This window comes from Danio aesculapii, chromosome 8 (assembly GCF_903798145.1).
Source record: "Danio aesculapii chromosome 8, fDanAes4.1, whole genome shotgun sequence".
Classification (NCBI taxonomy): domain Eukaryota; kingdom Metazoa; phylum Chordata; class Actinopteri; order Cypriniformes; family Danionidae; genus Danio; species Danio aesculapii.
In genome coordinates, this window is record NC_079442.1 from 7,008,095 (window position 1) to 7,022,441 (window position 14,347).

The 14,347-nt window shown below is 42.5% G+C and overlaps 1 protein-coding gene across 3 annotated transcripts in view; it reads right to left on the reverse strand.

Annotated features, from left to right (window-relative positions):
- The window catches only part of mfn2 (mitofusin 2), a 61,387-nt gene that overhangs the window by 21,188 nt on the left and 25,852 nt on the right, over positions 1–14,347 (reverse strand). For all 3 annotated transcript variants that reach the window (XM_056463094.1, XM_056463095.1, XM_056463093.1), the window contains exons 5-8: positions 13,428–13,552; positions 12,948–13,056; positions 11,295–11,402; positions 8,372–8,525 (exon numbers count right to left, since the gene is read on the reverse strand). In XM_056463094.1, coding sequence (XP_056319069.1) covers positions 8,372–8,525; positions 11,295–11,402; positions 12,948–13,056; positions 13,428–13,552 — 496 coding nt within the window. The remainder of the gene's footprint in view (positions 1–8,371; positions 8,526–11,294; positions 11,403–12,947; positions 13,057–13,427; positions 13,553–14,347) is intronic.

Here is a 14,347-nt window from a genome sequence, read left to right on the forward strand (position 1 = left end):
GCTGATTTATACTTTCGCCAGGCGCCGCATCACACACCCCACGAAACGGATGAGGCATTTATACTTTATGCATTCACCATTGTGATATTCTTTAACACAAAAAGGGGCGGTCAAAAGAAACTCACGGTAAAGTCAGATGGATAAACGCACAAGTAGGAAGTTTCCGGAACTATGTCATATCATTAATATCATTCAAAACTTTTGAACTAATTATTTTTATTATTTTTATAATGATTATACAGATTTTTAGAACCATTGAAGATTTTTTTTATTTTTTTTTTTTAAATCAAACTTTGAGGAATCATTTGCTTTTGTTCATATCTCAGACAGTTCTACCTACTAAAGTTAAATATTAATGGCAACAGAACATGGGTTGCTCTACAATTATATTTTTTATTATGGCAAAAATAAAAGCAACAAAAAAAGTATACTTACTAAAAATACAGATTTTTTTTATTTTGCCCACTCAACAATTCACACATTACTGTCTGGCTGGTTTCTGTCCTCTACTAATAAGCTAAAAGGACAATAATGGTCCGACATTCCTGACCATTATCACCAATAAAACCCAGAAAAACAGGGCATCAGTATATTGTAAACCGATAGGTTCAAATATTCCTTTGCAGTTATCAAAGACATAATTTGTTACTTAATTTTAGTCTGTAACTATTAAATTGTTTTTAAATTCAAAATTGTGTATACATCAGTGTAAAACCTATGAAAGGTGGAAAAACAGATTCTGTAATATTAAAACCACCTGAATCTTCACATTTGCCATGGACTCTCTTTTTGGTTTTAACAAACTTATCCCTCAGGTTTTTCCAAACTTTCACGAGTTCACACTTGCAACAGTTTCAGAATAAAGCGTATTTGGCGTGCTGTCCGGGGAGAGGGCTCTGAGCTCGGGGAAGACACCTAAACTCGAGTCATTCCTCTTATCAGGAAACAAAGAGGAATAGGGATTCGAGCGAAGTATCTAGCCCGGCCCCAGAACGCTCCCCCCGGGATAGTAATGCTTAAGAGGTGAGGTGACGGGGTGGTGGAGGGATGCTAAAGTCGTAAGATGCTGCAGGTAAGACAGCTTTGGTATATATAGGGGTTTGGTCAAGAACTGATTGGATAATAGAATAATTGTCAATGACGTATTTGATACTGAAACTTCTGCGCGTGCTCCTCCCGAAATTTGTTTATCAAACATCACTTCACGAGTTCACACTTGCAACAGTTTCAGAATAAAGCGTATTTGGCGTGCTGTCCGGGGAGAGGGCTCTGAGCTCGGGGAAGACACCTAAACTCGAGTCATTCCTCTTATCAGGAAACAAAGAGGAATAGGGATTCGAGCGAAGTATCTAGCCCGGCCCCAGAACGCTCCCCAAAAATTGCTTATTTTGTTACAGGACAGCAGCCAGACAAGTGGGTGAGCCCCCCAAAATTTGCTGATCTTTAAAATTTGGAGGGGTGCTGTTAAGCTGATGGTTGTGCTTTGCAAGGTGTGTGTCTCGGGAGGAGGCAGTAACTGTATTGATGGTAATGCGTTAAGTGTCTCCAGCAGGAGTCGTCGCTCCCACGGGAGACGGGCGTCTCCCATAGGAGCGGTCACTGCGCTGGCAGTGGTGGTAAGGTGTACTTCTCCCATGGGAGCTGTCACTGCACTTGCAGTGGTGCATGATTAAGGTGTACGTCTCCCGAGGGAGCTGTCACTGCGCTTGCAGTGGTGCATGATAAGGTGTACGTCTCCCATGGGAGCTGTCACTGCGCTTGCAGTGGTGCATGATTATAATGTGTACGTCTCTCGTAGGAGCGGTCACTGCGCTTGCAGTGGTGCATAATGAGGTGTACGTCTCCCATGGGAGCGGTCACTGCACTTGCAGTGGTGCAAAATTTTGTAAAGGTGTACGTCTCCCGTAGGAGCGGTCACTGCACTAGCAGTGGTGCATGATAATGAGGTGTACGTCTCCCGTGGGAGCTGTCACTGCACTTGCAGTGGTGCGTAATTATAAAGTGTACGTCTCCCGTAGGAGCGGTCACTGCGCTTGCAGTGGTGCATAATGAGGTGTACGTCTCCCATGGGAGCGGTCACTGCACTTGCAGTGGTGCATAATTTATAAAGGTGTACGTCTCCCGTAGGAGCGGTCACTGCGCTTGCAGTGGTGCATAATGAGGTGTACGTCTCCCATGGGAGCGGTCACTGCACATACAGTGGTGCATAATATATAAAGGTGTACGTCTCCCGTAGGAGCGGTCACTGTACTAGCAGTGGTGCATAATAATGAGGTGTGTGTCTCCCGAGGGGAGCGGTCACTGCACTTGCAGTGGTGCATAAGATGTACGTCTCCCGTGGGAGCTGTCACCGCACTTGCGGTGGTGCATGATTATAAAGGTGTACGTCTCCCGTAGGAGCGGTCACCGCGCTAGCGGTGGTGCATAAAAAGGTGTACGTCTCCCGTGGGAGCAGTCTCTGCGCTTGCAGTGGTGCATAATAATGAGGTGTGCATCTCCTGTTGGAACGGTTATGTAGATGCTGTATTAGCGTTATTAAAATATATTATGCAAAGTGTATTTTCGAAGGAAGTGTCGTGTCAATGAAGGAATGTGTTTTGAATAAGGGTTTGATGGGCTTTTCTAATGTGAGAGCGGTCGGCTCGAATGTAGCACTTAAAGGCCTGTGAGGACCAGCGTCCGAGTGTTTGGATCTGCTGCTCTGATAGACCATTTTGTGCTGCAGTGGTGGCTGCGCCTATTCTGAAGGAATGGCTGGAGAAATTGTCAGCTGGAAAGCCCGACTTAATTAGGACGCGTTTAAGATGCTTCTGGAACCAGAAACGAGTGACTGGGCGATTGCTATCGTCTGTAAAAAGGGGGTCTGAAAGGGAAGTGGCTTGTGATCTCCTGATATGTGAAAATGCTAGCAGTGTTTGGTATGGATGGATAGGTGATTGAAGGTTGAAAATGTAAATGTAATGGCCTCTTTTTGCTTGATCAGTTTTGCTTTGTTTAATGAGGAAAGAAATGGTTTCGTTATCCAGCGTTACTAGATCGGATATGGTGGGATGAATGTTTGGGTTGAACCCTGATGTAATGGTGAGTTCTGAACACCTTAAAAATCCGAAGAAGGCTAAAATAAACATGGCGTCGAGAGTACGTGCTGTGTGGATTGATTCGTATCCTTTGCGAAGAGTGGATATGCATTTAGTGAGTGTTTTCAGTGTTATGGGTTGTCGGGTGTCATGACGTGTGGGGTGGGTTCTCTGTATGCCTTTCAAGAGAAGAGTTGTTTGCGAATTAGCTATGTGAGGTGCAGGGGAGCCGTAAATTAGTTTGTGGAAAAATTGAATTCCACTCAAATAGCCTTTAATGGAATTGATCTGGAGTTTTTTGATAATTGTGAGGTAGGATATGTAAGATGAAATGGAAAGTAGAGAAAAATCAGGAAACAGTATGTTATAACATGCATGGAATGTTTTAAAGCTTTTCCATGCTGTTAAATATGACTGCAGGGTTCTAGGAGCCACTGCCTGAAGGATAAAGCCGAGAGAGGCTCCAAGCAGGTTTTTTAAAGGATGATCTATGGGAATATCAGCTCTGAATAAGGAGGGACTTGGATTGGAAACTGATCCGCCTCTGGTGCCAAATGTCTGAATTTCTGGAAGGCAAAACGAGAAGAGAGAGTCAGCAATTTGATTTTTGGACCCAGAAATGTGATTTGCAGTTAAAATAAACTGGTCACATGCTGAGATCCAAGTTAGGCGTCTTAGTAGGGGAATTAGTGCTAGCGAATTTGAACGGCCTTTATTTATACAGTGAACGGTTGCTTCATTGTCACAGTGAATTATGATGCGGGAAGAGGACCATTCTTTACCCCATAGGGATGCAGCGACGACTAGTGGGTAGAGCTCGAATAGCGCCGATGATTTTAGTGGTTGCGGCAGGTCTAATAGCTGGGGCGGCCAAGTGGACGCGAACCAGCGTCCTTGATAGTAGCCTCCGAATCCGATTGACGGGGCGGCGTCGGTGAATAAATTAATGTCTGCTGGGGAGGATATTAGGTCGCTGTAAAAGAAGGAGAGACCGTTCCATTGTTTGAGGAATAATATCCATAAACGGAGTTCGTTTAGGCTATTGTCATCGATGGATATAATATCCTCTAGACCGTGAGCTGAGGACGCGAGAAATAAGAGATGAGAAATAAACGAGAGGCCTTGGGGAATTATGCGCATTGCGAAATTCAAATGGCCGAGAATTGATAATAGCTCACGCTTAGAACAGAGGGGACTGTCTAATAGGGAGGAAGCTACCAGGATCGTTCGATCAATTTTTTCCTTTGGTAGGGACGCTTGGAATTTATTGGAGTCTAATTTGATGCCCAAGAATTCGATTGAAGTGCTTGGACCGGCGGTTTTTTCCTCGGCGAGGGGAATCCCGAGTTCAGCGAAAACCTTCTGAACTGTCAAAAGGTGCGCGGCTGGTATAGCGTCTGGTGGTGAGATGATTAGGAAATCATCTAGTAGATGTATTAGATGCGGGATTTCGTAGTTATTGGAAAGGATCCAGCAGATTGCTTGCGACAGCGTATCGAAAATCTTTGGACTACTTCTGCAACCAAAGGTTAGGCGGACGGAAAAATAATAATTTTTTCGCCAAAGAATGCCGAAAAGGTGCCAAAAGTCAGGGTGGATGGGCATGACTTTAAAGGCGGACGTTATGTCGACTTTAGCCATCCATGCGCCGCGACCCGCGATTTTAATTAATGAAATAGCTTGGTCGATGTCATGATAAATCATTGAGTACTCTTCCAGAGGGATGAGACTGTTGATACTAGGAAACGGAGAGTTATGCGGGGAGGAGAGGTCGATTATTAAGCGTTTTTTATCGGAGAATTTCCTAGTGGCGATGCCAATAGGACTGACGCGATAAACTCTGAAAGGAGGTGCGGAGAAAGGACCCATCATGAAATTTTCGTCTACTTCTTTTTTGATTAGACGGTCGACGACGTCGGGTTCGGCGAGAGCGGACTGAAGATTTGGACAAATAAAACTACAGGTGGGTATGCTAATGACACCTGGATGAAAACCTGAAGACAGACCCGTTAATAGAAATTCGGTGAATTTGGGATCGGGATGTTTGAGCAGTTCCGATTTTAGGCGAGAAACATTCACAGGAGTCGATAGGTACTTTCTGGTATTTTTATTTACAGATTTTCTCACTGGACATACTGTGCGGGCGTGAGCGCCGCCGCAGAAATTGCAAACATGCAAAAAACGACATTTCTGTCTCCAGCACCTGCCGCTATTGAAGCTGGTGCACGGGCTGGCGGAGGCTGGGACAGAAGAGCTGTGATCAGGAAAAAGGGGCGGAATATTTGGGTTTGAAGGGACGTAACTGGTAGATCTGGGTTGGGCTGGGTCGGGGAGGGGAGGAGGGATGGGATTTATGAATGGGCATGATTCTGTGTGGTGGGTGGTGGATCGACAGACCGCGCAAGATATACTGCGGCAACCGAGAAAGACTTTATTATGGAGATCTGTGTCTATGGCTCCCCAGAATGGGGTCTGGTTCCATTGTGAAATGCGAATGGCGCATTTAGCGGAGAAAAGGCGGTGGTATGTATAGAAATGAGAGCCTCCGTATGAGAGCGCGAGCTCAGCGACTATCGCGAGATAATCATTGAGCTCACGCCTCCTGTGGGGATAGACAGAACAAATGACGTCTGTATATCTTGAAAATGCTATTGTGAATTCTGCGAATGATAAGATGCGTGACTGAATGTTAGCTGTGTTTTTTAAGGTTACTGAAAATTGGCCGCAATCTATCTGGCGGTCTGCCGATGTGGGTGAAATGGGTGAGAGGAGAGAAAAAAGATCAACATCCGAACCTGACAGGATTTGGCTCCTGATGGTGTTGGAGACGGGTGGAGGATCCAGGGCGAGGGCGTTGGGTGGAACGGGTAGAGGCGTGGCTGTGGACAGAGAAAAAGACTTAGTGTGAAGAAGTGGCTGTGGGATGTTGGAGGCTAGAGCCGCTTGCGGAGGCATGCTCGCGCTACTGCTGGCCCTAGGATCACCGGTGGGAGGGAAAGAGAAAAGGGGAGGGGCTTCCGACGTTAGTGACGTCAGCGGAGGCGGCCTCACGCTGGAACTTGCGTCGGGGCCTGGAGGAAAGTTGTAAGCTAGGGCCGCTTGCGGAGGCATGCTCGCGCTGCTGACCCTAGGATCACCGGTGGGAGGAAAAGAGAAGAGAGGAGGGGCTGCCGACGTTAGTGACATCAGCGGAGGCGGCCTCACGCTGGAACTTGCGTCGGGGCCTGAAGGAAAGTTGTAAGCTAGGGCCGCTTGCGGAGGCATGCTCGCGCTGCTGCTGGCCCTAGGATCACCAGTGGGAGGAAAAGAGAAGAGAGGAGGGGCTGCCGACGTTAGTGACATCAGCGGAGGCGGCCTCGCGCTGGAACTTGCGTCGGGGCCTGAGAAAACCTGGGGAAGAAGAGGAGGAATTAGAGGAGCTGGGTTTTGAGCTGGGAGCTGAGGCGGCCTCGCGCTCGCACTGCTCGCAGGAGCTTGGGAGGAATGGGGAGGCAGGATGTGAATTTGGGCCTGTGCTTCCTGTGGCGACCCTGCGCTTGAGTTTGAAGGGGGGGCTGCGGGCCAAGGATATATTTGAGGATGAGCTTCTGGTGCCGCTAGCGGAGGCAAGCTCACGCTATACTGGCGGCTCGAAGGAACGAGTCCAGAGCCGGCGTGGAGTCCCACTTCCGGGGTTTGAGATCCTACGTCCTCTGGACCTTGGGCTCTCCCCAGACTCGCTGACGGCCTGCTGCTGCGTCCGGGTCTGGAAGACTGGTTTCGATCCGGACGCTGGTATGGAGACTTTTGGACCTGGCCGGATTTTTTCGTGGCTTTGGAAGGTGGAGTGATGGAAGGAAGTGGTGCTCCGGATTGTAAGGCGTTATACATAGCCAGGAGGTCCGCCTTGGTGGTTCGGCGCGGAACGGTGACGCCTGCGCTGGCCAATGCTTGGCGGAGGTCGGAGACGGTGTTTATCCCTGTGGCTGGGACGGAGGACATGGCTGAGGCAAATGATGAGGCTGGAGAGGATTGCCTTCTGGGAGATGGAGATGGTGAGCCCCGTCTTGATCGGACAGCCGTGATTCTGGCTGAACGGCGGCCTCGAGGTGGAGCCGCGGGCTGAGCTGATGCGCTCTGCGGGGCTACGGAGCTTTGGGTACCGGCGGGAGATCTCAGAGGAGCCTCGGCAAGGAAGGCGTCGTCCTCTGCGAAGAGATTAATCTCAGACATTCTGCGTCGAAGTTTGGATGCTAAAGTCGTAAGATGCTGCAGGTAAGACAGCTTTGGTATATATAGGGGTTTGGTCAAGAACTGATTGGATAATAGAATAATTGTCAATGACGTATTTGATACTGAAACTTCTGCGCGTGCTCCTCCCGAAATTTGTTTATCAAACATCACTTAACAATATCTTTTCTCCTTTCCCACGGCTGTTGCAATTTCTAGCCAAGAATTATTGGTCATGTGGTTCTCCCTATGATCACGCATGGACGGATCATAAAGATGCCTGTACAGTCGTACCCGTTTCAGACAAAATCTCTTCAAAGTGTTTCATATTCAACTCAAATCAAATACGAACGGTTTGCCCAGGTCTCAAAAAATTTTGTGTGCTCCGCCAGCCGAAATCATTTCGAGCGAAACCCAGAGCAAACCTCCACAAACACAGCGATGACGCCACATTCGTCGCACACACTGAGTTCAGTAACAGAAAGCTGATTGGCTATTGCATGTTGCTTTCATTTGTAGTTGTAATACCACAAATTACATTTGGACTAGTGAAATAAAGAACTACACCCCGAAAACCATGCAACAACAACAAAGAATTTAAATGAGCATTAGATATATTAGATGTATAATTCAAATCTAATGTGAACTGAGACAAAAATAAGTTCCTTCAGCTGTGGTAGTGTAACTAAAGTATTTGTATATTTTTATTTTTGAATAATAATATTAGCTGGATTTTTATACATGTTTTTTTTTAACTTCATTAAAGTTCTTTATCACATTATTTTAAAAAGCTCACAGAAAATATGCGGGACATTCATATGTTATTATGATAAGAATGTATTAAATATAATAAGGGGGTTTTCATTAAACAAGTGTTTATCTAAATTAAACAAGTTTTTATTTGATATTCTTTGTATTACTTTATCAAAAGTAAATCACAAAACTGTTATTCTTTCTTTAACAATATAAAAAAACAATTAAATCATTTTAAACAATTAAATAGTCAATTAAACGAACACAAACAAAATGAAACCATTAAAAATGCATAACATCTAAGGGGTTTAAACATTTGAGACAAAATCTACCTGCTTCAGGCATTCCCTGAGCCTTCTGGACACGCGCCTGAAGAACTTCTTTAGCAGAGACGAAGAAGATCCGATCCCCGGCATGAGCACGATCCACCACCCGCAGCTCATCCACTAAAAAACTAGTGCAGCGGTCCATGTGCTGCCGCCTCACCTGACAAACACACAAAACACATTATAGGAGAGCAAAAAATCCACATCATCCATCCTTTATTTTTAAATCACACAATAAAACGGTAACACTTTACTTCAAGGGGGGTTCTTAAGACCTTTATAATCATGACATAAATATGATTGAGGCTTTATGCATGCTTATAACAACTGTCATTAATTGTCATTTGCTTTGTCATTTTAAATGCTAAGATGACATTTTTGTTATGGCAACTTGACAAATACATCACAGCCTCTTTTTGTCATGAGAAAGACTACAAAACGTGTCATAAATTTGTCATAAGCATGATCCAGGGTTCCCACACTTTCATGAACAGCAGATTTAAGGACTTTCAAACACTGTTTAAAGCATCATGAGTTTTAAATCAAGCGCCTTTGTAAGCATACCTTACCATACAGTATGTAGCACCATGAAAGTATAATAATAAAAGTATATAATTCAAAGTGATTAAGAGTGATTATAACGTTTCACTCATACTTAATATTTAGGTTAAAAAGTTCAATTCAATGTCAAATTCAATACTGGTAATATTCAAATGCTGTTTCTGAAATATTGATAACGTGTATTATTTGTCAGTGCTATTGTACAAGATTTTAATTTAAGATTTTTAATGTAGGATTTTGTCAATTTTTTCGTTCTGTTTTAGACAATCGAGTACATTTGTTGAAATAAAACCATAAACAAATTTCATTTGCACTTTCAAGGACCTGTGTTTGTTTTTAAGTACTTTCCAGGCCTTGAATCCATGTCTGAAATTCAAGTACTTTTAAGAACTTTTAATAAGCGTGGGAACCCTGATGATCGTTATGGGGCCATTATATTTGACCCTTCGCTAAGCGCCACCCTCCTTAGTTACTGTTGCTACGCCTGTCAAGCTTTCGTGCCTGGCACTTTTATTAAAACATGTATGCGCCGCTGTCAGACATTGCCAGGGATATAATTAGTCATTTTTGGCAAACAGGTGAGATATCCGAGAAAGCCAGGCAAAAAAGTACTGCACTCTGCGTAACAGGTGTATATTCACGACATAATAGGCAACCGATAAGAAAATGACAAAATTGAAGCTAGGTTAGCCTAGCCGCCTCAAACGCTGACCATTCAACATCTTAGTCCATGCACAGCAGGAGAGGTGAAATTTTAAAATAATCTAATAAAAACAAATTAAACCTTGATTTCTCTTTTTCAGCCAGAAAGCCTGACAGACTATTGTTGTGCAGTGAAATATAGCGTTACTAACTGACGAGGAAACACACATGGACAGTGATTCTACATCATTCATTCATAGAAAGAACAGCCAGAAAGGTGAAATTGATAGATTTGTGCTGAATATTAGCATCATTGACCCATAACAATGTACAGTACCTATAACTGTCGGTATGTTTGAGTGCTCTTTATACCGTTTCTATTTTAATTTGCAGTTAAGAGAAAAAAAAATGAATAAATTGAAATGCAAATCAAAGTATAAATAGCAGAAGTGAACAAATATATTTTCCCTACCAGCAAATATTAATCAGACCCCAAATATAAAAGCAGACACTAACCTGATATAATGACTAAATTTCTAAACAACGGATGAAAACATCAGTAAATTGTAGCTCTGACATGGGCATGAGGGATATAAATGACTGAAAAACAGCTGCGGGTGAAGTATACTGATCGCAAGTGCTCAGATTGTGATCACATCTCGGTTTTGTTCTGTTGATATGTAATTTTACTTTAAATATTCATAGCTTGAAACAGATGGAAATACGATTGCTATTAGTATGACTACTATGGCGAGGGCTTAAACGGAGCAGTTCTCATAATATAGAGCGGAAAAAAATAAAAAGACAGCTGGGACACATAACATGCTTTGTATTTTTGTATTAAACACAGTTTAGATCTTTTTATGGTAAGAGGTTTGCGAGTTATTGTCGTCTATCAATGAATGTGTCAGGAACATCGAAACAAAACCAACTTAATCCCGCTCTTTTAGCAACCCACACTGAGCTTGATCCACGCTGGCGTTTCTCCCCTTGGGTTTTAGGTTTTGAAAAGGGAAAAAAATTCCATCACCCTGTCCAAACCTTTAGGATACCGGGTATCAGATTTGTACAATCCATATGCACATAGGCTTGTTTCCCTCGCTCGAAAGCTTGACAGACCTCCTGCGCATAGCTACGGTTGCTAAGCCACGATTGGTGTGTGGCAGTTTTTGGGTGTGGCTTAGTGAAGGGTCAATTGTGACATGAATATTTTTCTGATCATGTTTTTAAAATGTCTCATTGAAAGTGTGATTATTCTGATAAAACAGCATCACTAATATTTAATGATAAATTCAGCTTGTACCATTGAAGTTGAGGTAAAAAAATATATTAATGAGGCTGCTATAAAATTCATGAGATAATTATGGCTTCATGACATTCATGTTTATGACGGGTTTATGACAAATTTTGCTTCCTTAGTAATGTCAAATTGTCATGACAAAGACAAAAAAAGATTGTGATGTATGTTTGTCAAGTTGTCATTACAAACAACGTCTTTGCATTTAAAATGTCATAACTGAGTGAATTACACTTAATGACAGTTTCTGGTAACATGCATATAATCTCATTCACGTGTCATGTCATGATTATTAAGGTTTCATGACAGTCTTATGAACACCCCTTAAGTATAGTGTTACCGTATAATTTGTGTAATTGTTATGCTCCCAGTATTTGGTTTCGCAGTTTAGAATGCATCGTTAAGGTCAATGCGTATTGTGATTCTCACCTCTTCCATGTACTCGGGCTCACTGGCCGATGCGTCCCAGCGGTTGTTCAGGATGAAGATATTAGGGCTAGAGAGGCGTTCGTTCACTTTGTGAAAAAAAGATTTTTCCTTTAAAAAAGATAAGGAGAATCATATTTTAATAAGTTGAATGACACCAGTAAAGTCACATGATGACAATGTCCTTTAAAATTTGTGACAACCTTAAGAGTCCCATGAAGTGCATTGAAATGTGCATTGTTTGTTCAATGTTTATAGTAATCTGAAAAATAAACAGAGAGTAGCTCCTCCCCTTTAAAAAAAACAGCCAATAGTGTTTTATTTAATCACAGCTCTGCCAGTCAGAGTGGTTGAGCTCAAGTGTATCAACTGAAAAGCCAACGAGATGTGTCTTAAAGGGGGCATTTTATTGGTGAAGATTTGATGAGAAACTGAAGTTTAAGGTTTGGATGTTTATATCAGTTTTATTTTTTCTAAACTCTAAACTTTTCTAAATTTTGTAGCTGTTTTGAAGGACACTAGTTATTTTACATCCTTAAAACATCTAAAAAAACGTTATTTTAATTTCACGGGACCTTTAGGGCATACTCGCACTATGTACAGTCGCCTTGAACTGGATCAAAGCACGCTTGTCCCCCCTCCCGTCTCCCCCATCGGCCTGCACTCACATTACATTTGAGCCTGGGCACGCTTACGTCATCAATGATGCGCTGTTCAGTAAGAAGCGCTCTCGCTCAGCACAGTGGAGATTTCTTTAGTTATATAGTTTTAGTCGTTTGATATGCGGTGACACGCAGTCAAATATTTCGCCGAACAGATCCGTGACTTTTGACTCTCATAAACAATCATAAAGTCCTCGTGCTGCAGGAATTAGGAGGTTTGCTGAAGGTGCAGCTGTCGTGCAGTGAGGGGTTTGCGTCTTTAATAATCTACATCAGTTTGCGTTCATTGAACAGTAAGAATGATTAATAAATCCATATGAAACAGTCCCGTAAAAGTCACGTCTCGTCTTTAGTTTCGGGCTCTGGCGCGTTTTGCACTTACACTATAAGCGTACCGCACCAAAGTGAACCGCGCTCTGGCACACCCCTCTTCCAACCGGGCCAGGGCCGGCCAAGTGAACCAAGTGAGATTCAGAGCACTCACACTTCTCAAGCGATCTGGGAAATGGGAATGGGCACGGTTTGGATAGCATAGTGCGAGTAGGGCCCTTATGGTGGTCGTACACTGCGATTTTTGTTGTTATACAAGCTTGACTGTTCATTTCTTTATCACATGGAAATTGTTAATGCTATTGGTTGTTTTTTTTAAGGGAGGAGCTACTCCACGTCCTGCCCTCTCTTCATTTTTCATTTATTCTTCAAGTTGAGATTCAGACATCAAATAAAGAATGCACAATTTCAATGCACTTCATGGGACCTTTAAACTTACTCATGACATGATCTTCTCACAATTAGAATTTGCACCGTGTAAGCCTGCCTTTACAAGGGCAAACACTTGACAAGCCAAATTATTATAATTGCACATGAAATGAGTGCAAATACCACTGCTGTTTATGCGTGTTAACAATTAGGTGATATAGAAAACACAGTAAAATTCTATATAAAATCTTCTGCTGCCACATTACATCAGCGTTCACAAAATGAACTAACTCACTGTTTGCATTAAAGTGGACTCTGAATTGGCCACAAGCACAAAGACGTCAGCATCGAGACAGAACTTGTCGATCCAGCTGTCCAGCTCTGTTGTGACATCAATACCAGGGCTGGATGAAGAAAAGATATGAAAGTTTCAGGCTGAAAGACAATACTAATAATACTTTGATGCAGTAAATTGACCATATAATGCAGTAGACTTATAATGCAGCTTTTCCGGTACATTCACATTAAAATTAAAAAGTGAATATTGACACACACAGATTTTCTTAATATTAAAATAAACAAAATATGCAAACAAAGTTTTATTTGTGCAAAATGTAATTAAATTATTACCATTAATGTTAAGACTAATGTTAAATGATTATAAGATTAGTGTGTTTGATTTAATATTAAATGACAAGCAATCTTTCCTAATAATAAAGTATTCCAGCTTGCCTCCAACCTTAGAGCCAGACAACATGAGTGTGTGTGTGTTTACCTGTCCACAAGTACCAGGTCATCACGCAACAGCGCACACTTTGCTTTGGGCCACATGACACACACCAGGCTGCCAGCATCCAAATCCTCATCCTGATGTAAAGCATGTGCCAACTGGTTCACCGTCTGCCAAAACACACACACATTTTAGCATTACCACAGGTTTAATCAGATTAAGTACCTGGAATTAAAGGAGTCCTCTCATGGCAAACGTGATTTTAATTGATCTTTTCAAATAAACAAATGTACTGTGTAGAAGTCACATGAAAAGAAGTCAGCCAAAAACAAAGATCAAACTCTCCTTGAGCTATTAGGAGCAGGTCTGAATATGTCTTTTACCCCAGTTTTTTTGTTACATTGGAAGAGTAATGGATTAAAACATATTTACTGTCACCCTATAGCCTTTGAGACCATTTACAGGTACTGTTAACACATAATTTTGTAGAAGGAAGTGATTTTTAAACTTATCTTGACTTACAATAAGACAAACATTATTTAATGTGCTCCTCGTGATTTGTATTTTAAATAAACACGTATTGCCATTTTGGTTCTTGCAACACATTTAAAAAAAAGTTGGAATAATAAAGCATTTACCACTTTGTAATGTCATTATTCATTTTCACAGCACTTAAAAGACATTTAGGGACTGAAGACACGAAATGATGAAGTGTTTCAGGTGTAATTTTGTCTTAATCTTGCCATTCTTCCTGCAAGAAATGTTAAGGTGGGCAATAGTACGGGCTGGGGTCTTCAATGTCGTATTTTGCGCTTCAAAATGCGCCGCACATTCTCTATTAGAGACAGTTCGGGACTGTAAGCAGGCAGGCCAGTCAAGTACCTGTATCCTCTTCCTCTGCAGCCAGGCTTTGTGAAGTGTGCAGAATGTGGTTTTGCGTTGTCTTGTTGAAATATGCATGAGAA